General features: G+C 42.9%; 1 protein-coding gene across 1 annotated transcript in view; it reads right to left on the bottom strand.

Annotated features, from left to right (window-relative positions):
- LOC145410734 (uncharacterized) overlaps positions 1-26,665 on the bottom strand; it is a 26,902-nt gene extending 237 nt beyond the window's left edge. Inside the window, exons 1-6 of the mRNA XM_080280840.1 lie at positions 26,648-26,665; positions 20,011-21,471; positions 17,155-17,257; positions 16,705-16,766; positions 15,269-15,319; positions 4,722-5,108 (exon numbers count right to left, since the gene is read on the bottom strand). Coding sequence (XP_080136966.1) covers positions 4,722-5,108; positions 15,269-15,319; positions 16,705-16,766; positions 17,155-17,257; positions 20,011-21,471; positions 26,648-26,665 — 2,082 coding nt within the window. The remainder of the gene's footprint in view (positions 1-4,721; positions 5,109-15,268; positions 15,320-16,704; positions 16,767-17,154; positions 17,258-20,010; positions 21,472-26,647) is intronic.
- Between the last annotated feature and the right edge of the window lie 342 nt (positions 26,666-27,007).

The following is a 27,007-nucleotide window of genomic DNA, read 5'->3' as shown; positions in this document are numbered from 1 at the left end:
ACACTAAATATCTAGAAGCACAGCAAGAACACACTAAATATCTAGAAGCACAGCAAGAACACACTAAATATCTAGAACCACAGCAAAGACACTAGTATCTGGCTTACAGCAAGAACACAGTATAACTATCTAGAAGCACAGCAAGAACACACTAAATATCTAGAAGCACAGCAAGAACACAGTAAATATCTAGAACAAAGAAATTTATCAAGAACAAAAGAAATATCAAGAAAGAACAGAAAGAAGCTCCAGCAGAACACTATGCAGAAGTAGAAGGAACCGGTGGAGTGGGCAGACAGGACCTTCACCACCTGTGTGAGGAGATGAGAGAGGGCAGACAGCACCTTCACCAGCTGTGTGAGGAGATGAGTGGGCAGACAGGACCTTCACCAGCTGTGTGAGGGAGATGAGTGGGCAGACAGCACCTTGTTCACCACCTGTGTGAGGAGATGAGTGGGCAGACGGGTAGCACCTTCACCAGCTGTGTGAGATGAGTGGGCAGACATGGCACCTTCACCAGCTGTGTGAGGAGATGAGTGGGCAGACAGCACCTTCACCAGCTGTGTGAGGAGATGAGTGGGCAGACAGCACCTTCACCAGCTGTGTGAGGAGATGAGTGGGCAGACAGCACCTTCACCAGCTGTGTGAGGAGATGAAACTGAAGCAACAAGAGGTGGCAAACAGTAAGGTAGAGAGAATAAGCGGCCAGGTAAGAGAGGTGAGGCAAGAGGTGTCCTGTATAGTGGAGGATAAAGTCAGGACGTGTGTAACAGGGTTGAAGGTCTTTGTTCTTCATGATGTTCTCTCAACACCGCTAGTATATGTTTCTTTTCTTCATGCTGTGCTGCTAACACTGCAGAGTATTTCTTTTGTTCTTTCTGTGCTGCTAACACTGCAAGTATATTTGCCAGAGATATATCCACTGTTTTGGCAACCTGTCCATGCTCTCTCTCAAAACATATGTCACTCCTGACGCCAATGTGTTGCACTGCAGAGTTTGTTGATATATTTAGAACAATGAGTACACAAACCGGACATGATCAAAAGCCACTAAACATTTTTGGGTTTTATTCCTTCCTGGCTTAGGTGAGGTATACTGGCTAAATACTGTGGCTTTTCTCTCTCTCATGCTACCTTCATCATTACTCCCTAATACTCAATCATTATCTGTTCATATACTGGCTACTCTGTCTTTCACTGATTAACACTCATTGTCTGACTGACTACTCATCACCCTGAACTGCTCTCTGTTGGCCGCCACACAAACCAAACTAGGAGGCTTTACATTATACCCCCCCCCCAAACTGACTCTATCTCTAAAACAACACATATTCTAGAGCCTGGGAGGGAACTCACATTGTATCACATAATAATCCACTTAAATCTATAATACACAATAACAGTCACGACAAAAACAAATTCCCAAGGTAAGACATGTCCATTTTCTAAATGTTCCTCACAATTCCAGACATAAAACTTCGGCCTAATCCTATGGCATAACACTTAATTTCTAGAATGTTCCTCATCTCCAGATATAAACCATCAACTTAATCCTACAGCATAATGCTTGACTTCTGGAGGGTTCCTCACACCTGCACATATAAACCACTAAGCTAATCCCACTGACACAACAGGGGTACAAATGGACCAGCCTTCTGTGCCGCATTAGAATGGCATCACAATTTGATACATGCCAAAACCAGGATGTTAGGATTATTAAGGTTAGATTACAGAAAACTGTTAGGACAAGATAAATGCTGTATGGTTCAGTTAAGGTTAGGTTATAATAGGTTAGATTAGGTAGCATTAGGCAAAATTAGGTTAGGTGTGGTCAGGGTTAGATTAATATAGGCTAGGTTAGGTAGGACTGGCAAAAATTAGATTAGGTATGATCAGGGTTAGGTTAGGTAGCATTAGGCAAAATTAGGTAAGTTATGGTCAAGGTTAGATTAAAATAGGCCAGGCCTGGATAAATTAGGTTAGGTCACAAAAATTTAGGTTAGGTAGGGTATGGGCAGGCCACAGTTGACGAGGGTATGTTACAATCACTGCGCTGGGTTTGGGCAAATCACTACTGATGAGGGAAAATTTGTGCCAAAATAGTATTAGACAGTGTCCATCTGTCTCGCGCACAAGATGGCCTCCACTGAATCTTAAAAATGCACTCATGGAAAAAAGAAAAAAAAAATAGTGTAATACAAGGAGAAGGGGAGGGGGCAAAACAAGATGATTTTGTGTCTCCTTGATGATTACCCCTCTGAGCTTCCACCCAGGCATACATACTATATATGGCATTTACCTCATATCTTAAAACTGTACACAGCAGAAATATTGGTAGTGCAATTTAATTTATCATCATCACTATACATGGTAAGCAGGGCCATGCAGAGCCATGGAAAACCATCACAGGTAAAATCAGCCTTACAACCAGCTATTGTTCTTTTATCATAAACTAGAGGAGCAAAACCTGGATTCAAATCCGAACCAGATCAAGATCTGCTCCATTATCTATCAATGAGTACAGACAGAAGAGGCCTTAACTACAGTCAAATGCTCTAGTTTGCTGGTGTCCTGTTCATTACACAAATTGTAATGCTAATTTTTGTGCTGTATCATCACATAATATAATATTATTATAGATGAAATACACAAATAATTTGAAAAGCATGCAGGAATATACACTGGATGTTGGTTTCACCAGCTACTGCTTACATCCTAGCCTGCTGCCCACTCACTGACACAGACTTCCCCACTTTGGTATCCTACTTGTCAATAATACGAGAAACAAGACAACACATGAAGCTGTTTGGTTTTACCAAGTCATATCCACAGCCTCATGGTTTCTGGCTCATCCAAACTTAGTTCTCTGACCAATTTATAACAAATGCTCTCACTTCTCTTTCTGGCAAGCTACTTACATATCCACAAATATTTTCTACTCATATTCCACTTCTTTTATCATGAACATCGCCAGATTCGCAGCATCCTGGTTGTTCATCACTTCTTTTTTTTTTCACACTGATGCCTGCATTGAGTAAAACTCAACAGAGAAAACCACCAGTAGTTGTCTTGCACTCACCTGGAAATATTTGCCTTTTTTTTTTCCTTGTGTGCACAGGACTACGCATGTGATCACCTTTTCGAAATTCAATGCTCTTGTTATTGCTTCTCTGTTATTAACTGAATATATATATCCATGTGACCATGGCTTAACCACAGGCTGGATAGCACCATCATGTGGCTTAACCACAGGCTGGATAGCACCATCATGTGGCTTAACCACAGGCTGGATAGCACCATCATGTGGCTTAACCACAGGCTGGATAGCACCATCATGTGGCTTAACCACAGCACCATCATGTGGTTTAACCACAGGATGGATAGCACCATTATGTACTTAACCACAGGCTGGATAGCACCATTATGTGGCTTAACCACAGCACCATCATGTGGCTTAACCACAGCACCATCATGTGGTTTAACCACAGGCTGGATAGCACCATCATATGGCTTAACCACAGGCTGGATAAGCACAATCATGAGGCTTAACCACAGGCTGGTTAGCACCATCATGTGGCTAAACCTCAGTCTGGATAGCACAATCATGTGGATTAACCTCAGGCTGGATAGCACCATCATGTGGCTTAACCACAGGCTAGATAGCACCATTATGTGCTTAACCACAGGCTGGATAGCACCATGATGTGGCTTAACCACAGGCTGGATAGCACCATGATGTGGCTTAACCACAGCACCATGATGTGGCTTAACCACAGGCTGGATAGCACCATCATGTGGCTTAACTCTTTCTGGCCACAAATAGGTCCAGCCTGAGAAACCACATTTTTGACCAAAAATCAAGGTTTGTAAATTTAGAAACACACACAATATTCATGCATAAGGAACTAATACTCATCTGTCCACAAAATATTAGGGCTTTACTTAGCATACAAGAGCCACAATAACCATGGGAAGCTGCACAGCAAGTGGTGTGTGGTGTCTCAAGCCAGTGCATTTCTGTATACAAAATGACAGAGAAACACTCCTACTAACCTAAAATCATAAGTCTGTGTTTATTTCTTCACAACTGGATTGTGTAATACCCAGAAATGAAAAATATTGAGAGAACTACTGATAACATTCACCAGCCACAGTTTTTGAGTTGCAGGCAAATAGGCAAGCCACAATCGTGGCCATGAGACCCATACTGATACAGCCACAATCGTGGCCATGAGACCCATACTGATACAGCCACAATCGTGGCCATGAGACCCATACTGATACAGCCACGATCGTGGCCATGAGACCCATACTGATACAGCCACAATCGTGGCCATGAGACCCATACTGATACAGCCACAATCGTGGCCTTGAGACCCATACTGATACAGCCACAATCATGGCCATGAGACCCGTACTGATACAGACACAATCGTGGCCTTGAGACCCATACTGATACAGCCACAATCGTGGCCATGACACCCATACTGATACAGCCACAATCGTGGCCATGAGACCCGTACTGATACAGCCATGATCATGGCCATGAGACCCATACTGATACAGCCACGATCGTGGCCAGGAGACCCGTACTGATACAGCCATGATTGTGGCCAGGAGACCCATACTGATCCAGCCATGATTGTGGCCTGGAGACCTGAATGGTTTAAACATGGGGTGGATAACATTGTCTCGTGGCTTAACCACACGATAGATACTACGGTCTCATTTTTGCCATGCTTGGCCACTGCTACCCTAAGATGGTTTTCTAAACTTCCCTCAATCTCCTCGCCTGTGAACACCTCAGGGGTGTCCTTGGGTAGATATGGATGCAGGAACATTGCTTCTGCCCTGTGATGGACTAACAGCTTTTGGCATTCCTCCCAGATCTTTACAGCAGTGACCCTTACCACCTTTGTTTGGGTCAGCCCTAATCTTGGGTCACCATTCCCAGTCTTCAGATTAGTAGCCCATCCTTTTACCAGGAATTCTTTTACCCTGTTGAGAGCAGTCACATTGGTACCATCCCAGGACACTGATGGTCGACCCATCCCACTCCAGGATGGGGTGGGATGGCTTGACCCTGTCCTGAGGACTAACATCCTCTCCTTGAATAAGGCCCAAGTAATCAGGGTCACATTAACTTTCTGGGGGCTGTAGCGAGACCACCAGTTGTAGGCTAAACCAGATAGTGGGGCTCCTACCCAGGGAAGCAGCCCCCATCATGAGGTCTTGTGTGATGCCTGTCACTGTAATGTTATCATTTATATATCAATTTATTTGATTTTTTTTTATTCCTTGTTTTCAGTGGTGGGGGCCTTGGCTGTGAGTTATTCAGCCTAGTGATTAATCTACCCCTGCATGTAGCCTCTTGACTGGGCATAATTAGTTAACACCAAGCCATTGTGAAGGACTGTCCTGTCCTAACATGGACACTGTCTTTTAAATCACAATCTGAATCCTTGTTTGTGATGCCATCCCATTGTGAATGACTGTCCCATCATAATATAGGAACAGCACATCTTGTGTCATAGTAAATCACACTCTGAAAACCTATTGGTGGCATCATCCATCCATCCATCATCCAATCCTATGTTGCCCCATGAGGATGCGTAGGAACCCTGGGCTAGGCAAGTTGGTTCTGACATTGAAGATAAGAGTGACCAGCCTCACTCATCCCTAGAGTGGCATTACATGAGCAATAATCCCCAACCACCCATTGGATATAAACCTTCACTGGCTCAATCACGACTGGAGTGCCTTAATTACCCACTAAACCACCAGGTGCCATAATTTGGTTATATGGTTACCACCCAGCATAGTAAATGGTTTCCTGGTGTACAGGAAACTATTTGGCTTGTCACTCAGTGTAAAGTCACCCATAGGCAGGAAAAGGAGGAAAGAATGAAGGTAAGAAAATCAGAAGAGGAAGTGTAAAGTCACCACAGGCAGAAGGAAGAGGAATGAATGAAGGAAAGAAAGACAGAAGAGAAAGGAAGGAAGAGAGGAAAGGGCAGACATCCAAACCAGCACTACATCGAGTCAGTGGATGGTAAGGGCCCCCACCTCCCACCAATTGGTGTCATACAGCCATCATAAATGATTATCACATCCTACCCCAAAAACAACATACAGTAGTTATACTTTCCATTCCTCTTCCTTCTGTCCACTGGGTGACCCTACACTAAGTGACAAGCAAAATGGTTTCCTGAACACCAGGAAACCATTTACTATACTGGGTGGTAACATATAACCAAATTATAGCGCCTGGTGGTTTAATGGGTAATTAAGGCACTCCAATCAGACTGAGCCAGTGCAGGTTTATATCCACAGGATGGTTGGAGTTTATTGCTCACATAATTACATTCAGGGATGAAAGAGGCTGGTCATTCACATCTTAAATGCCAGGACCAACTTGCCTAGCCCTCTCATGGGGCAACACTGGACTGTATGATGAATGAATGAATTAATATACTTTCAACACATTCCCGCATCTTTTTCTTTCACAACCATTAAAACTTTATCATATCTTGCCTTGCTGCCTAGTTCCATCATACCCTCTGATTACATGCCTTCATAATATGCATTTATTTGTATGTAAAGCTGTTCCTATTACGCTGGACATCTCCTAGTGCATGGTAATTTGGGTGAAAAAATACACTGTGTTGGTGAAAAATGTGCACTGCAAACATATCATGTACTAATGCTATCAAGGGTGACATATCTTACTTGATTTTTGCCTTATATTTTTCATGACATGCTTGACATTAGTGATTTAAGCACCCAGCCAGTGCTCTACCTTGCAGTTAAAGTGCCTCCCCCCTATAAGACAAATATAAAGGAAAATCTTGAATCAAAAGCACTGTAAAAATTGTGTTCCATTAGACCTGCCCCAGTAAATTAAAAACACTTAAAGCACACTCTCACTACAAGGTGGTGCACTAGCCATATCCCGCCCCATCCCAATGTTTCCTGGGCAGTGGTAGGCCCCAGTCACAACATTTTTGGACCTTTTTTTTTTTTTTTGGCTCAAACATCCGCTTTTGGTGAGAAACATCGAAAATTCACAGAGAAATCGCTCACATTCATTCATTCATTCATTGCCAGACGCCATGTATCCCAGACGGGGTGGCCAATGGCTTAGAGTTAATTGTTTTACAGGGAGGGGGCACTAATCCTCCACCAACCCCACTTGACAGAAATCGCTCACCTGAGGTTTAAAATACTCGATCCAGGTACGAGTTCCTCCTTACCTGACTGGGTTTTCTAACAGGCTGGCACCAAAGAAAACGAGTTCTATGGGAGGGTAACTATTTTATCCACTCATAAACAGTATTTATTTAATTACTTGGTACGAATTTATATGTAGTACAAGAGGTTTTCAAACAGTAACATAGGCATTATATGCATTGTTTCACTCACTAACTCATCACCATTCATGACCTTTTTTTACCACATTACCTGATCATCATTTCTGACTGTTTCTTCCTCTAATGCTATGTAAACTTTGTCCTCCACATTGTCATCGATTGAGGAATCACTCTGGCCCTGAATGTCTTTATTGGCCAGGTCACCACTGTAACAGGAATAGGTGAATTGCCGAGACAATGGCATGCAGGGGGAGAGGAGAGGTTATGCGGTGTAAGGCATTGTCCCTGCTTGGCATCTTGTAGAGGAATAGAGGAAGGTGTCCCGTGTATACGTGCCAAAAATCACTCGTGAAATCACTCACGAAAATTTAAAATTGTGCAAAATTAGGGACCTTGCAATGTTGCCGTGTTAATTTACGTCTCCGAGATATGAGTGCACATCATGTGAGGACGTGAATTCACGTCTCCGGGACGCGACGTGGTTAAACACAATTATCCCATAATAAAATGTATTATAAAAAAGGTAAGTTGCAAGACCAACAGTACAGTACCCTCACGTCCAACACGTGTTTGTCCAGCACTGAGAGCAAAAATTAGTACGATTTAATACAATTTAATTACTGTAACATGGGTGCATTAGCATAACACGCACAGAGCTCCGAGAAGTGGGCAAAATCCGAAGAGTTCGCCTCTAGCAAGATCACCCCCGGTCCAACACGGTCATACTGGATGTTCCTGTGATGCTGACAGCCAATCAAAACTTCTGATCAAGTTGCCTCCCCCACCCGCTATCGTGACGTGATCGTGATGTCACCCAATCAAAAATGCTTCTGCTCTCGCATGATGTTTTGTTTAAATTTCTCACGCCACAGTGCCACTCAGTCGCATAATTTGCATTGGAAGGTGCTTTTTCTCGCTGCATTTTCCGCCCTTGCTACTGCATTTTATCCTGCTCACGATGCCTAGGAAGCCTTCTGAGAACCCCAAGAAGTGGCGGCATCTCCCTCAGGCCACCAAGCTAGAAATCATTGAGAGGAAGAAAGAAAAGGGAGAGGAAAGTAGACATCGCCAAGGCCTACGACGTGAATGATGCCAGCATGAGGACCATAATAAAAAACCAAGACAAAATCCTGGCAGCAGTGCAGGCTTACGGAGTGCTAAGACAGGCAGAAGCAGGATCTTCCATGCATGAGGATTAGGACAGTGATTCTGAGTGTGATTTCACAGGATTTATGAGGAAGGTTGAGGAGGAGCAGCAGCCATTACCCGCTAGTGATGCCAGCAGCCATCCTCCGGGGGACCCAGTAGGACTACCTACAGCCTCGGATACCACCTTCCATTCCCAGCAAACCCACCAACACTATCCTAAAAGGTAAGTTATCATTCATAGTACAACACCATTTATTATAATTACAGTAGTACCAATATATGTAAAGGTATATGGTACGTATTTAGGGTGACTTTTCCTAGGGTTGCTGACATAATTCATTTTTCCCCATAAGCTCTGTTGTTTGTCCAACACGTTTTTGGTCCAACACGGGACCTGTGCATGAAAATATTACCGTGTTGGATGCAAGGGTACTGTACATACATGTACAATATTTTTGTGTACAGATGTTGTGCAGGATATAGTGCACCTTGCTGCCCAGTTTATTGTGTACTAAATGAATGCCCTGTACTGCTGTACAACTATCACAGTGAACAGCCCTCTCCTAATACAGTGCACCCTTGATATAACTAACTACTGAAAATGGTACCAAACCCTTGATGTTATAGCCCAACACCGTGCTGTTTAGTAATTTCCAAGGCATTGTGGCTTTTACCGAACAAAGATTGTTAAATATACAGCATTGTTTGGCTGTATACTCATACACAATAACATACTGGTAGGTCTAAATGGTTCTTTTTCTCAATAAATGCTCTATTTACTAACTGATGTGTTTATTCTTACAATTCTGGGAGTAATTGCACTCCAAATAAAGACTGAAATAGGCTTTAGATAAATTATGTTTATTCTAATCTTTCTGGGAGTAATTACACTGCAATGAAAGACTGCAAGTAGGCCTTGGATAAATCTATGTTCATTTGTCATTCAGTATTTATAAGGAAAATGTGGGTAACGGGAACTCACACTGTACATTACCTGTTACATTAGGGTAAATACTACATATCAGAGAATAACAAAGCAAACAGTACAGAAAAGTTGCATGTACAATAAACATTAAAAAAAAAAATGCATTCCACCCCTGGCACAGATAATTATTGATAACCACCAAAATCCTGCACTATACTGTACACTGCCTATACATTACTGTACACTTGCTGTTCAGTGTTTACAGGTAAAGTGTGGGTAAAGAAAAATCACTGTACATTAACCCCATCATTACCGGAAATGTGTTGTGTCACGTGTGTGTCACAATTTCATGCGCACATGCCCTACAGTGTGCCCCCCATGACACGCATATGATAGTTATAACCTGTGTGTGTACAGGGCTCCCAGGGACTCGGTTTATGGGTTATGTGCATCCACGTGGTGGCAGTTGTGTCTGTGTTTGTAAACAAAGAGCTCCAGCCCCTGGTGGTGTGATCCATACGTCAGTGAAATGTTATGAACTTTGACCACTCATGTACTGCCAATTCTGTGATGCAATTTCTACACACCAATCATAATATTTCATTTATATTTACCAAATTAACATCCCATATATTTGGCAACACATGCCTCCCAGGACTATATATATCAGTCACTGGCTTCCCTCAAATTCAGTACCACTTGCATTGCGTGAGGGAGAATACTGTGTGATTCATTACGCAGTTATGGAGCAGTTACCACTGTCTGATAGTGAGGATGAATATGACGGTGGGTCAATGAGTGATTTTGAGTTCTCTGATGATTCAGTGGAAAGTGATGATACTGAATTTGACCCAGACAATGTTAGTGAAGTTGAAACTGAGAGTAGTGATGATGAGAGTATTGAGACGTTGTCTGCGGCCAGTGACGAGTCATGTAGCCCCCCCGCCCGCCCCACCAGTGCAGTTGCCAGCACTGCCACACACTTTACACTTCTTTCTGACCCTTTTTCTGACACCAGACATAACCCTCTCCTTACATATGACACTGATTTTCCTGATGTATATCCAAGTATTATTCTACATCATCAAAGCCATCCTATGAGTATCCTTGACTGTTTTCAGTTATTTATGGGGAAGGATATGATTGCTGCTCTGTGTCTCTGGACAAATGCACTATCTATCCATCTATTCCCAGACGCTTCAATCCCATTTGGGGTGGCCACGAACACCTCCATGTCGCCCTGTCCCCCGCCATTTCACTCCCCTGCTCCCAACTCACACACCCCTCACTCATATACCTCTCCACCCTATCCCTCCATCTCATCCTCGGCCTACCCCTCCCTCTTCCCCCTCCATCTCACTCACATACACTCTCTTCGTCAGTCTCTCACCCCCCATCCTCTCCACATGGCCAAACCACCTCAGTGTGTTCCTCATAACACTTCCTATCACATCCACATTCACACCACAACGCTCCTTTATATCCTCATTCGTCAGCCTGTCTCTCCATGTGACTCCATAGGCTCCTCTTAAATAACTCATTTCCACTGCTCTCACTCTTGACTTGTGTCCTTCCAATAACGTCCAAGTTTCACTTCCATGCGTTAGAGTTGGTATCACAATACTGTCATGTAGTAACTTTTTCACTTGCATGCTCACTTCCCTGTTTCTTATCACTGCTTTCAAAGAATCAGCAACCTTTCTTCCCTGCTGTACCCTTTCAAGCACTTCACCCTCCAAACCTCCATCCTTACTCCTCACACTACCTAAGTACTTAAACGTACTCACATTTTCCAATTCCTCACCATCCAACCTCGCTGTACATTCACTGACTTCACCTCTCTCAAAGACCATCACTTTACTCTTCCCTACATTCACCTTCAGATTCCGTTTGCTACACACTCTCCCAAACTCACTCACCAAGCCTTGCAGCTCCCCTTCGTCTTCACTTAACAATACAGTATCATTTGCAAACAACAGTACAGCGTGTTTCCAAACACTGCACTCTCTCACCAGGGCTACTCCAACATCCACTACCCTACCTTGTATCTCTTTTATAACCCTGTCCATATGCAGATTGAACAACCATGGAAACATGACACATCCCTGTTTCAATTCAACCTTCAAATAGAAAAATTCACTCAGTTCACTATCCACATGCACTGCAGCCTTAGCACCCTCATACATATTCATGGCATTCAACAACTTCCCATCTACTCCATATAGTATTAACGCTTTCAACAATCCTTGTCTATCCACCCTCTCATATGCTTTCTTGAAATCCATGAAGGCCGCATACAACTTCTTTCCCTTCTCTAGAAACTTTTACACTAAAGATTTAAGAATGAATATCTGATCTACACAACCTCTTCCCTTCCTAAAGCCTCCCGTTCTCCAACTAATTCCTCTGTTATATTCCTAACTCTGTCAGTAAGTCTTACCATATACTTTTCGTATTACAGTAAGAAGACAAATGCCCCAATGATTACCACACACTTATTTTTCCCCTTTTCCATTGTACAGAGGAATAATTATAGCTGACTTCTAATCCTCCATGACTCTACCTTACTCCCAGGCCAATCTGCACATCTTCCACATCCATTTTACTACTATCTCTTCCCCATGCTTCAGCATTTCACCACACATTCTATCAATTCCTGGGGCTTTCCCCATTTTAACTTTCTTCATTGCTTCCACAACTTTCATCCTACTGATTTCTTCCTCTCTTCTCACATCCCTCCTTCTCCCAGCCATTCCCCAGTCACTTATATTTGCATTACTTTGATTCTCTATGTTCAACAACTCCTCAAAGTGTTCTCTCCATCTGCTCACTTTTTCTCCCTTCTCCACTAGTAATCTACCACTTTCATCTTTCACTCCCCAACTAACTTCTTTGCCACCCTGTCTAACTCTCTTTACCTCTGTCCAGAAAATTGTCTTACTGTACGTTACATCCACCTTACACTCAAATTCCTTCAAAATTCTTCATCCACTCTCTTCTTACTCTTTCTTACTAATCTTTTTACTTCTCTTTTCCTCTCTACATATAACTCTCTCTTCCGTCTCTCAACTTCTTCCACACCCATTTCTCATCCACACACTACATGCTTTCTTCTTTTGTGCCACAGTCTCTCTCACCTCTTCATTCCACCATGCTGTTTTCTGCACCCTTTTTTGCCTTCTCTTCACCCCACATACCACCTCACATGCTGCACAGATTTCTTCTGTGAATATCTTGCACACACCTTTCACGTCCCCCATCTGCTCCAATCCATATTTACCCAATCACTCCTCCACTTCCCTCTTAAATTCTGCCTTTTCTTCCTCCTCTTGTAAGATTTCCACCCTCCTTGTATGCACTACTTCCTCCTGTCCTTCCTTTCTTCTATTTCTTCATTTCATTTGGACTTCGATTCTGACCACCACCAAGTGGTGGTCAGAAAGTTCACTCCCGACCTGTATATACTCTTGCATCCAGTAAACACCTTCTCATTCTTCCATCCACACACACATAATCAATCACTGCCTTCCGTTCATTCAATTCACCACCAACCCTTTCTCATCTCTCGCCACGTATACCTATGGATCATTTTGTCCCTGAAGAGGGTATTGGCTATCACCAACCCCCTCCCGGCACAAATGTCCACTAAAGCACTGCCATTCTCATCCATCTCTGCAGGCGCACCCCACTCACCAACTACTCCATCCACCTTCACATTTCCTTCTTTTCCATTCATATCTCCAATCAAAAACAAAAGAATGAAGGAAAGAGAGAAAAGAGGATGGAAGAAATGAAGGATGGAGGAAAGGAAAGGGCAGACACCCAACAGCAGCACTACATCGAGTGAGTTGATGGTGAGTGCCCCCACCTATCACTGATTATCACCCATAGTTAATAATGTCTTGGCTCAGTAGATCGTATCACACGCTGCATTAGGTGTGGCCAGCCACAAGTACCAACAGTAGCTAAAGGGGCACTTCAGACCTAAGCACTCACATGTATTTTTTTTTTTCCTACAACCAACTTTTTAAACATTTTCTATTAAACTGGCAATCCAGCCTAAGAGATAAAACATGTCTTCTCCATCACTTGTTAGTGAATGGCACCATACATGGTTAAAGCCTGATTCCTTCTACAACCTTTGCCACATTTATCATAACCATGTAATTGTTATCATACCTGAAGGAACTGTCACGTGCCAAGTGAATAAGAATTTTTTCTGAACAGTTTTCCAGTCACCACATTTCAAATTTTTTAACTCCTGAACTGATACTGGAGAGGACTTCAAACTATTTACCCCATTCATCATACTTGAATTTCTTCAACCCTTAACCGGCTGCGTGCCGCCACTTCAACCCTCAGTGCCACCCCCTGCCGGCCAAATTTTTTTTTTTGTTGCTAAAATGATAGATTTTGATGTGAAGAAAACGAATATGACCATAAATAAACTCACCAGAGGCTGGAAGTGCATTTTTCATAGTCCGTCCAGCTGCCTGCAGGTGTGAGCAGGCGGGGAATCCCCAGCGGCAGTGAGAGAAAACCCGTTTTCTATGCAAGGTAAACTCAGGTATTCTCGCCAACGTGACTCAGGGAAGGTATAGAAATGGTTTTAACAATTTTCTGTCCACTTCACACCCACAAAAGAAAAAAAAAAATCTTATTACTGTATTTCATAAGGAAATCGTGTTTTGGGGGGAAAAGAATCACTTACTCATGCAACACTATACGTATCACTATGAATGCATTTTCTTACAGTTACGAGAAAATATGCATAACTTGACTTCACAATGTACAGCCCTTTCACTTACAGTAAATTATTATTATTTTTTTTTTTTTTTTTTTTTTATGTGTCCGACTCTGGGCATAGGCTTCACAGCCTGCTATCAAGGCCCAGCAGTCCTCCTACATACCACACACCTCTACATGCCTTCAGTATACACAGACATTACCAGAGTATTTTTGATCATCTCACTGTGAATACATGGTCTAACACTTACGAGAACATATGTAAAACTTTGTTCCACAACGTTCAGTACTTACACTTACGAGAAAATATTTACAACATATCATCACTGTATGCAGTACTTATAACACTTTCTGTGCATCTTTTTTCGTATTTACAACACTTTTGAGTGTCTTTTTATCGCTCGTCGTTACCACACTATTGTTTCTCAATAGTTAGCAAGAGTGTGGTACTCCTTGAAGCATGGGTATAGGCACAGTCCTACATCACACTCTGTACACATATACCTTGAGTCCTTCTGCTAAATATGTGGCCTTACAGTACCGTTTGCACATACGTGACACCTCCACTGGGGATTCTGACGTGTTCCACTTGGAGGGACGATTTTGGGGAAGTGTCTAGAGGTGAGGCGGAGAGGTGTGGCAGTGGCGAGCAGCACTTCTGTCTTCCCCATATTCCCCCACTATTTCCTGCACCAGCTCACGAATATAGCCCTCGAAGGTCTCCTGGATGCCAGTGGTATGTGCGCGGAGATAGCGAGCGTTGAGGACGGTGATGTCGAGGAGATGGAAGAATAATTTTTTATACCACTTCATCGTGGGCCTGGCACAGTTAACACTGGAAATTATGGCATCTGATTGATCCACCTGTCACATATTCACATTATACGCCAGGACAGGTTCTGGTTTCCAGACGTGGTGCTGCCCTTCTGCCCTGTAATCTACACTGTCTGTGCGGTGTACAAGAGGCCAATGAACAGACGAGAGGAGGAATACTTCGTGGTTGTGGTGACAGGCTGTTGCAAGGATATTATGTGATTTGTAAAAAACAACCTCGTTTTTTCTGAAGCTTCCTTCTCACCTTCACCATGTGCCAACGGTTCTTCTTTACGGTGCCGCACAGACCAGTTTCCTGCAGGTGAAGGTACCTGGCGAGAAGGGGGCTTGTGTACCAATTATTGAGGTATAAGACATGCCCACGATGAAGGTATTCCTCAATCATCGTTTTTACCACAGCCCCTTAGAGTCCCAAACTTCTATCTTCTGTGATGTCCATCTGAACACCTGTGTACAGGACTATGTCCTGTACATATCCAGTCTTACAGTCGCACATCACGAAGATTTTGAAGCCAAACTTGTGTCTTTTGCTGGGAATATACTGACGAAAAGCAATATTACCTCTCCATTGCACTAGACTCTTGTCTATAACAAGGTCTCGGTATGGAGAGAAGGAGGTACGGAATTTCTCTCGAAGGTGATCAAAAACCAGACGTATCCTCCTCATCCTGTCTGTGTTCTTTGCGTTTGCAGGGTCAAGGGTGTAAAAAAATGAAGGTGGCTCAGGATGTACTGAAAATGATTCCTTCCCATCACCTTGCCAAAAAATGGTGTCACCATTACTGGATCCACAGTCCAATACAAGGGAAGCTGATTTTTTTTCAATATCCCCATCAAAAGCACAAGTGCTAGGAACACATACATTTCACCCAGGGTCACGTCAGGTTCAAACAATCGGCTGTGTTGTGCCTGTGTTGTTCCCCCACGTTCAAATGCAGCAAAGGCGTTGGTCAGGGCAGCAATCTTCTAAACAAACTCCACGGGAATGTAGTTCCAGAAAAAGTCAAGCCTACTGGAGGTATGGTGAAGTTCAGGGACACTACACCCGGCTTCATTTTCGTGGATGAACGGGTGAATGTGGGGGACAAATTCACTACCGTCCTCCCACTCCCACGTCATTTCCTCATCATCATCATCACCTCCATGTTCCTCGGGCTGTGGGAAAGCATGGGGAAGTGTGAGGAATGGGGGGAGAGTTTCACGTGAGGTGCTGTGTGTGGGGAAGGCGGGAAGACTTTGTCCTGAGGTGCTGGGCTGAGCTGGGTCACGTGGGGGCAAAGGAGAGCGCGGGCAAGATGAGTCACTCTACTCCAACAATGGAGCTTTCCCAAATCTTCCACATTTCCTCCCCACGTGGTGAAATCCTTTGCCTCCCCAATCACCCCTCAACCACAGGACTACCTTCCTCCTCCCTTTCCTCCTCATTGTCGTGACGTGCAAGACAACAACATGCAGGTGGCCTCCTACCACATGTTGCCCTAGTGCAGCCCACATACCTGGATTTTCTAAGTGAGGGAATTTCATCATCACTACTACTTTCCTCCTCAGGCTGGATGTAGTCCTTATCATGCACGTCGTCATCCTCCAAATCGCTTTCCCCAGTGTAGGGAACCCTACGGAGGTCCTGAATCTCCTCGTCAGAGAGACCACGGCGAGACATCACTGCACTGTGTGACTAACACAAGCAGAGTGAGGCAGAGTGAGCGTGAGGCGGTAACGCATGGGTGTATGGGCCAGGCCACCTGAGAGCAGATAGAGGAAGGGTTGCCCTACAAGCACACCAATTCTTGCGCGCCTAGCTTGAAAATTGCGGTCACAATGAATTTTTAAAATCAAGACTGCTTTAAAACAGCACTGGCACTGAGCGCACAATTACGTCAGACCATTTTAAAAAGGCACTGGCACGGGGCAGATTAATGAATTAAACAGTGTCAGATGACATCAACTGAGTCAACCGTTTACCACATTCAGCACACTAGAAGCTCTTCCCACCACAATGATTTAATAGGTGTTTGGTGAGACTGCTTCTCTGGCCAAACTGTTTACCACATTCATCACACTTGAAATTCTTCACTCCTGAATGAATTAATAGGTGTTTGTTGAAATCACTCTTCTGTGTAAATCGTTTACCACATGCATCACACTTGAAATTCTTCACTCCTGAATGAATTAATAGGTGATGAGTGAGATTACCTTTATGTGCAAATAGTTTACCACATTCATCACACTTGAAATTCTTCACTCCTGAATGAATTAATAGGTGTTGAGTGAGACCAGTCTTCCATGTAAACTGTTTACCACATTCATCACACTTGAAATTCTTCACTCCTGAATGAATTAACCCACGGCGTCCCGTCGACGTACTTCCACGTCCTCACGTTATGTCACTGCCAATCCCATTGACGTACTTCCACGTCCTCACGTTATGTCACAGCTAATCCCGTTGACGTACTTCAATGTCCTGCAATTGCAAGGTTCATAATTTCCACAATTTTCAAAATTCGCCTTGAGATTTTCGATTCGCCCACGTACCCAAGCCTCCCCTACCTGCCCCCAGGCGGGCAGCGTCCCAGACCCCGCGTGACCTGCGATCGCCCTTGTCTCGGTCACTCACCTGTTAGCAGTGACCCAGGTCAGACATGGCGCGTAAAGGTCTCTCAGACGACGAAATACAATCCGCCCTGGATGCCTTCACTGGAGATAGTGATTCTCCACTTGATGATGTGGTGGATCGAGATTACGTGCAGCCTGAGGAGGAAATAACAAGCAGTGATGAGGAGGTCCCTTCGCCCGGAAAAAGCGGTATGTCACGTATCGTAAGGCAAGGGAAGGCCAGCCTGCACCCAAAACACCTGCATGGACCTCTCTCCACCCCCTAGAGATTCTGATGAGGATGAGGATGAGGATGAGGACGATGACGATGACAGCGGCTTAGGACATGATGTTGCCTCGTGGTTGGGGAAGGAAAAAATCTCACCCCGAGGATCAGAAGGTGGGGCGAGAAGGCAAATAAAGTATGGCCTAGTGTTTTGTCTGGGGAAGGCGAAAGTGGTGTGGTGGGAGTGCGGGGTGAAAGGGAAGTGGTGTGAGGGAGGCAGCACGAGCACGTGGTGCACGTAGGCCTAGGGGAGAGGAGGTGGAGCCACTCCCCAGCACGTCTTTCGCCATACAATATTCCCAAGCTCCCTCCACACAGCCCCAGGATGTGGGGAAAGGAAGGAAAGGGAAGGGAAAGGGTAAAGGAAAAGGGAGAGGGAAGAGAAGTGTGAGTGATGAAAGGCGCCACTCTCCACCTCCCCAACCACCACCAATGTTGCGTTGTGCCTTCAGCCATGTTTCAGAGAGTAACATAACTTCCTACACTACTGAAACTGTGTGGGATGGCGATATGACGCTCAGTATAATGGTAAGGCCAGTCAGTATGTGCCAAGTCTTATATAAACTTGAAACGGGTGTAATGTTTGCAGGAAAGTAATGTATAAGTTGAGAAATAGTGTAAGTTGAACGAAGTGATATGAAAACTACACCCACTGTATAAATCTGCGAAAATATGACGCTCAGTATAATACTCTGGTCAGTAAATATGTGATAGCAAGAATATAAAGTGGAAACGGGTGTAATGTTAGCATGAATAAAACGTATAAGTTGAAAAATAGTGTAAGTTGTAATAATTGATGTCACGAGTACACCCACTGTGTAAATCTGTGAAAATATTACGATCAGTAGAACATTCTGGTCAGTAAGTATGTGATAGGAATTATATAAAGTGGAATTTGTTGTAATGTTAGTAGTAAGGTAATTTGTAAGTTGAATACTAGTGTAAGATGAAACAAATGATATCGCGATAACACTCACTGTGTAAGGAAGCGCTAATATGACACTCAGTTGAATCGTAAGGTCTGAAATTATGTGATATCAATTATATCAAGTGTAAACATGCGCAATGTTAGTGAAGAATTATTATATAAGTACAAAAATAGGTTGTAAGTTGAAATAGTAGTCATAGCGACTTCACCGTGTGTGTTATTATGCGCTATTATTACGCTAAATATTTACGTAAGGCCTGAAATTATCTCAAAACAGTTCTATAAAGTTGAAAAGTGTATAATGTTATTAGGAAAGTAATATGTAAGTAGAAAAAACACAATACGAGTTGAAACAACAGTCACAGCGAGGTCACTCAACTACGTAAATAAGCGCTAACATTACGCTAAATGTTATCGAAAGGCCTGTGAATACGTAAAAACAGTTCAATAAAATGTAAAATGGTATAATGTTATTGTAGAAGTATTATGTAAGTAAAAAAAATGATATGTATCATGATTTTCGAATGTTAGCGATTCATCGTGACCAGTCTGCCCGATTTTGCTCATTTCGCACGATGGTACAATGCTTCTTTCAGCTCTATTTTTGTATAAAATCCAATTTACTCTTTTATCACATGTTTTTATGTTTGTAATAAATACATATCTACTTACTTTCATTGGTTTCCCAGACTTATAATACCATAGAAAACGTTATAGAGGCTCAGACCACCTACAGAGAACAAGGTACCAGGTGTGACCAAGGCATACCTGTTTAGGGCAATTATGGACCCCAGGGAACAATTTCTTTGTGACTGACCATTGTTTCTGACCAAAAGTGAAAGTTTTAGCAAAAAAAATTTGGGTCCAAAAATGGTCGGGATTGGGGGGTACCATTGGTGAGAAAGTGGTCGGGACGGGGCGGGTTAATAGGTGTTTGTTGAAATCACCCTTCTGTGTAAATAGTTTACCACATTCATCACACTTAAAATTCTTCACTCCTGAATGAATTAATAGGTGTTGAGTGAGACCAGTATTCCATGTAAACTGTTTACCACATTCATCACACTTGAAATTCTTCACTGCTGAGTGAATTAATAGGTGATGAGTGAGATTACTTTTATTCTCAAATAGTTTACCACATTCATCACACTTAGAAATTCTTCACTCCTGAATGAATTACTAGGTGCCGAGTGAGACCAGTCTTCCGTGTAAACTGTTTACCACATTCATCACACTTGAAATTCTTCACTCCTGAATGAATTAATAGGTGTTGAGTGAGATTACTATTCTGTGTAAACTGTTTACCACATTCATCACACTTGAAATTCTTCACTCCTGAATGAATTAATAGGTGTTTGTTGTAATCACCCTTCAGTGTAAATAGTTTACCACATTCATCACACTTAAAATTCTTCACTCCTGAATGAATTAATAGGTGTTGAGTGAGATTACATTTCTGTGTAAACTGTTTACCACATTCATCACACTTGAAATTCTTCACTCCTGAATGAATTAATAGGTGTTTGTTGAAATCACCCTTCAGTGTAAATAGTTTACCACATTCATCACACTTAAAATTCTTCACTCCTGAATGAAATAATAGGTGTTGAGTGAGATTACCCTTCTGTGTAAACTGTTTACCACATTCATCACACTTGAAATTCTTCACTCCTGAATGAATTAAGAGGTGTTGAGTAAGATTACCCTTCTGTGTAAACTGTTTACCACATTCATCACACTTGAAATTCTTCACTCCTGTATGAATTAATAGGTGTTTGTTGAAATCACTTTTCTGTGTAAATCGTTTACCACATTCATCACACTTAAAATTCTTCACTCCTGAGTGAATTAATAGGTGTTGAGTGAGATTACGCTTCCGTGTAAACTGTTTACCACATTCATCACACTTGAAATTCTTCACTCCTGAATGAATTCCTAGGTGATGAGTGAGACCAGTCTTGCATGTAAACTGTTTACCACATTCATCACACTTGAAATTCTTCACTCCTGAATGAATTAAGAGGTGTTGAGCGAGATTAATCTTCTGTGTAAACTGTTTACCACATTCATCACACTTGAAATTCTTCACTCCTGAATGAATTAATAGGTGTTTGTTGAAAACACTCTTCTGTGTAAATCGTTTACCACATTCATTACACTTAAAATTCTTCACTCCTGAATGAATTAATAGGTGTTGAGTAAGATTACCCTTCTGTGTAAACTGTTTACCACATTCATCACACTTTAAATTCTTCACTCCTGAATGAATTAATAGGTGTTGAGTGAGATTACCCTTCTGTGTAAACTGTTTACCACATTCATCACACTTGAAATTCTTCACTCCTGAATGAATTAATAGGTGTCTGTTGAAATCACTCTTCAGTCTAAATCGTTTACCACATTCATCACACTTAAAATTCTTCACTCCTGAGTGAATTAATAGGTGATGAGTGAGATTACTTTTATTCTCAAATAGTTTACCACATTCATCACACTTGAAATTCTTCACTCCTGAATGAATTAATAGGTGTTTGTTGAACTGACTTTTCTGTGTAAATCGTTTACCACATTCATCACACTTGAAATTCTTCACTCCTGAATGAATTAATAGGTGTTTAGTGAGATCAGCCTTCTGTGTAAACTGTTTACCACATTCATCACACTTAAAATTCTTCACTCCTGAATGAATAACTGCATGTCGGATAAGACGGCTCTTAAAAGGAAATGCTTTACCACACTCTAAACATCTGAACTGCTTAACTTGAGCTGAGGACACTGTGTCCAAGACAGTCTCATTGTCACTGAGGAATATTTTGTCACCCACCTCACACTCTGACTCTACATCTGATTCTTCCTTTACCACCTCCAGTATTTTGTCATTCACCTCACATTCTAAATTTACATCTGGTTCTTCCTTTACAACCTCCAATATTTTGTCATCCACCTCACATTCTAAATTTACATCTGTTTCTTCCTTTACCACCTCCATTATTCTGTTACGCACTTCACACTGTAACTTTAGACCGGGTTCTTCCTTTACCACCTCCATTATTTTGTCATCCACCTCAGACTCTATATATCTTTACATCTGGTTCTTCCTTTATCACCCTGTCATGAGATTCCCCCAAACTCTCTTAATTCCTGCCATAAACTAGTCTCCACTGAACAATACTGCTGATACAAAGTTCATTATTACAGAACAATAACTGCTTCTGCACTTGTAAGTACTATGTAACCATATTTTTAAATAGTTCACTGCTGAGTTTTAAGCTGTTAATGCAGTCTAAAATACCACTGGGTTCCTTATTTTACCAGTTCTTATCCAGTGTCTATGCAGCAGTTGTACAGCAGTAAATACAAAGGATATCACAACAGCTAAATGATCCTGGATCACCTCCTACCACTCATCCAGTGATTCATTCTTCTTACCATGAAAGACATTATGAACAGACAGTATAAGCCACATATATTTGGAAGAGGCACCTCATGTAGGATGTACAGTACTGTACTGAGACAACACAACATGTGCCTATATATCTGTCAACACTTTACCATGTATATATTACTCAGGTGGCTCCCTGATGACCACACTGCTTAGGTCTGCTTTGCAGAGTCAATTTCAGCTGTGGACCTGCAACAAGAGCTGCCATTAGACAAGAATCTCTATGAATTTAAATACACTGCCTAATGAGCCCTCATTTTGCATGTATTTAGTCCTTAAAGAAAATTAATTTGCATTTTAGCAGGCAGAATATTAAGAATATATGGAGTGGAGGAGAAATTGTTGAGTGCTGTGAAGAGTATGTACGAGGGAGCTAGGGCTACTGTGCGAGTGGATGGTGAGCTGAGTGAGTTCTTTGATCTCAATGTGGAACTGAAACAGGGGTGTGTAATGTCTCCATGGCTGTTTAATATATATATGGATGGGGTCGTAAAGGAGGTACAAGGTAGGGCAGTGGATGTGGGGGTGGCCCTAATGAATGAGGGTGAGATTTGGAAGCTTCCGGTGTTGCTGTTTGCTGATGATACAGTATTGTTGAGTGAAGATGAATGGGAGTTGCAAGGTTTGGTGAATGAATTTGGGACAGTGTGTAGGAGGAGGAAGCTGAAAGTTAATGTAAACAAAAGTAAAGTTATGGTGTTTGAGAGGAATGAAGTCACAGAGTGTGCAGTGAGGTTGGATGGTGAGGATATGGAGAATGTGAGTGCATTCAAGTACTTGGGTAGTGTGATGAGTAAGGATGGAACTTTGGGGGATGAAGTACGTGAAAGGGTACAGCAGGGAAGGAAGGTTGTTGGCACACTGAAAGCAGTGATGAGAAATAGGGAGGTGAGTATGGAAGTTAAGAAGTCACTGCATGATGGTATTGTGATCCCTACCCTGACGTATGGAAGCGAGGCGTGGACCTTGCAAGAGGGGAACAAGTCAAGAGTGAGAGCAGTGGAAATGAGTTACTTGAGAGGAGCATGTGGAGTGACATGGAGGGACAGGTTGACGAATGAAGAAGTGAAGGAACGTTGTGGGGTAGATGTGGATGTGGTTGAAAAGATTAGGAGAAATACACTGAGGTGGTTTGGACATGTGGAGAGGATGGAGAATGAAAGACTGACTAAGAGGGTGTATGTAGGTGAGGTGGAGGGAGGGAGAGGGAAGGGTAGACCGAGGATGAGGTGGAGGGATGGAGTTGAGAGGTATATGAGGGAGGGGGGGGTTAGTTGGGGGGAGGGGAGTCAAATGGTGGGTGACAGAGTGACTTGGAGGCGTTTTGTCTGCGGCCACCCTTTGCGGGATTAGGGCGTCGGGCTATAGATAGATAGATAGCAGGTAGACTTAGTAGAGAAATTTGAAGAAAGAGTGAGGTCATTAATGTAAAGGACTGGTTATGTGAGTGGGAAAGTGAGGCTGGTATGGAAAAGTGGCAGCAGAAGTGTTAGGCATGGTAGGTAATTTAGAAACAAGGGTGGTCAAGGATGAGACCAAGCTAGATGATAGTGATGACTTCCAGGTAGTTAAGGGATGATGCAAAGTTAAGAAACAATGACAGGAGTGTGTCTATCTATCGATCTAGAAAGGGGGAAATGTTCCCCCGAGCTAGACCTTATTAGATCATGTAGCCCTGCTAGGTAACAAGAGGGCGCTACCCCTCCCGGCATATCAGCTACCGGGTGTGGTACAAACTAATGACCCCCTGGTTCCAAGTTCGACACTCTTACCACTGAGCCACCGTGCCCCCTATATCTATCTAGAGCCAAACTATAAACCCATAAGGGATGGCCGTTCGTCTCTGAGTTAGTGGTTTGCCTAGTCCAGTGGATAAGGCAAACAATCGTTCACTTTTTCAGGAAAGCACCAAATTTTGCACAGGTGTAGACTGGACCCAGACAATCATTTTTTGAGATGGACCTCCAGAATCTTGGGCCCCTGGTGGTTGCCATCTTGGATTTCAAAATGGCTGCCTTTCAACCCATATTTTCTACAATAACTCCAATAATATAATAGAAACATAATTCCAATGGCTAACCCCAGGTTCTTAGGGTTTAGCACTTGAATGGAATGATTTTTTTGACCCGGCAAAGGTCGGCCATCTTGGATTTCAAGATGGTCACCTTTGAACCCCTATTTTCTTCAATAACTCCAATACCATGACTGACAGCAACATAATTCCAGTGATTAACCCTATGTTCTCAGGGTCTGGCAATCCAATGGAATCACTGTCCGATGTGGAAGGTCGGCCATCTTGGAATTCAAGGTGGCTACCTGCTGCAGCCCATTTCCGTTATAACTCTGATACAATGGCAAACATCTATTGCATGTCTTTTCAATCAAATTCAAATATTAAAATAAAACAATGTCCATCACAGTCACATAATGACGTACACAGCAAGTTAGCCTTATAGCACTTGTAGTTCCCTTTACAAACAGTTTTACAGTGGCAACTGATTAATTCTGAGCAGGTGCTCTGGACAACAGACAACTTTGTCCTTACAGGGTGCCAAGTACTGTTGAGTTTCTGCCAACCCCAGACAGATGGTGATGGGAGCTCTGGTTGGGAAACTAAAGCTTGGCCCCAAACATGTCCAGCCTGGTACTATGCTCTTTAGTCAAGTTCCTCAACAGCATCAGCTGTGGGGGGAATGTGTTCAATTGTCCTTGCCCCCTTCAGGAATAAGAACCTGTGCACATCGTTCACAGATTTCAAGTCCATTGTCCTGTTATACACCACTGCCATGAACTGTTCTAGTTTGTGGAGTTCACTGGAGACAGACATAGGTTTGGCGGACAGACCATGAAAACTGGCTGTGATGTCAGGAAACACCTCCCATGCCTTCCAGGCTGTCATCTTACCTTTGTTTGCAAAGAATAACCCGGTATCACAACCTGTGAAGGCAAGAAAAAAGGCCAATGCCTCTGCTTTCCTGCACCCAAGAGCAGATAAAGCCGGTATGCTGCAACCGCTACCTCTTTCCGCTTCCAATCCACCCAGCCATTCCACTCAACTCTCCTGGCCAAAGACCCCAACACCCGCATATCCAACTACAGTACTTTAGCACCATAAATCACTGTATACATACATGAACTTACCAACTGACATAACTCCTGTGTGTCTTGTAAGGTGGACTTGAGAATGAATAGTCTCTGAACTGAAAGAAAATGGTATAAATGTACACTCAACCCTCGGCTATCACTCCCAATTGGTCCCACTATGGCTGCGCTATAGCCAAATCCGTGATGGCTGAATTGAAGAACTTAAGGAAATAATTCTAACTGGTGCCATGACCTCAATATTTACCCCTAAGATACCCTTTTTGTACCACATATTAACATATAATAGTCCAAAAATGAGCATGTTTTATAATGTGATCATGATTCTTATAAATACCCCACACTGCTGATTCACTGATGTTATATTTCTTCCCCACACTTCGCTTGGTCTCACCATTGTCTATAAGTTTCACATTTCCAGTTTATCTGCATAATTTAGGTTCTTCCTTTTCTTTCTTTCCCTGCCAGGTGCCGCAGCATTATGTTGGGTGATGGTAGGGGGACAGGGACGGGGTATGTTGGCCATGGTCATATCATCTATCTATCTATCTATTGCCAGATGCCTCAATCCCATTTGGGGTGGCCACAAACAAATCGCCTCCAAGTCGCCCTGTCCCCTGCCATTTCACTGCCCTGCTCCCAACTCACACCCCCCTCTCTCATATACCTCTCCACCCCATCCCTCCATCTCATCCTCGGCCTCCCTCTCCCTCTTCCCCCCTCCACCTCACTCACATACACCCTCTTCGTCAGTCTTTCACCCTCCATCCTCTCCACATGGCCAAACCACCTCAGTGTGTTCCTCATAATGCTTCTTATCACATCCACATCCACACCACAATGCTCCTTTATATCCTCATTCGTCAGCCTGTCTCTCCATGTGACTCCACAGGCTTCTCTTAAATAACTCATTACCATTGCTCTCACTCTTGACTTGTGTCCTTCCAACAACATCCAAGCTTCACTTCCATATGTTAGAGTTGGTATCACAATACTGTACTGTCATGTAGTAACTTTTTCACTTCCATGCTCACTTCCCTGTTTCTTATCACTGCTTTCAAAGAACCAGCAACCTTTCTTCCCTATTGTACCCTTTCAAGCACTTCACCCTCCAAACCTCCATCCTTAATCATCACACTACCCAAGTACTTAAACATACTCACATTTTCCAATTCCTCACCATCCAACCTCGCTGTACATTCACTGACTTCACCTCTCTCAAAGACCATCACTTTACTCTTCCCTACATTCACCTTTAGATGCCGTTTTTTACACACTCTCCCAAACTCATCCACCAAGCCTTGCAGCACCCCTTTGTCTTTACTCAAGAACACAGTATCATCTGCAAACAACAGTACAGGGAGTTTCCAAACACTATCCTTTCTCACCAGGGCCACTCCAACATCCACTACCCTACCTTGTACCTCTTTTATTACCCCATCCATGTACAGATTGAACAACCATGGAGACATGACACATCCCTGTTTCAACCCAACTTTCAAAGAGAAAAATTCACTTAGTTCACCATCCACACGCACTGCAGCCTTCGCACCATCGTACATACTCTTCACAGCATTCAACAACTTTCCATCTACTCCATATATTCTTAACACTTTCCACAATCCTTGTCTAA

This window comes from Coenobita brevimanus, chromosome 86 (assembly GCF_032717465.1).
Source record: "Coenobita brevimanus isolate Jiangsu-jjx chromosome 86, ASM3271746v2, whole genome shotgun sequence".
NCBI lineage: Eukaryota > Metazoa > Arthropoda > Malacostraca > Decapoda > Coenobitidae > Coenobita > Coenobita brevimanus.
The sequence above is the reverse complement of the archived record's forward strand: the minus strand, read 5'-3'. Positions and strand labels throughout refer to the sequence as shown.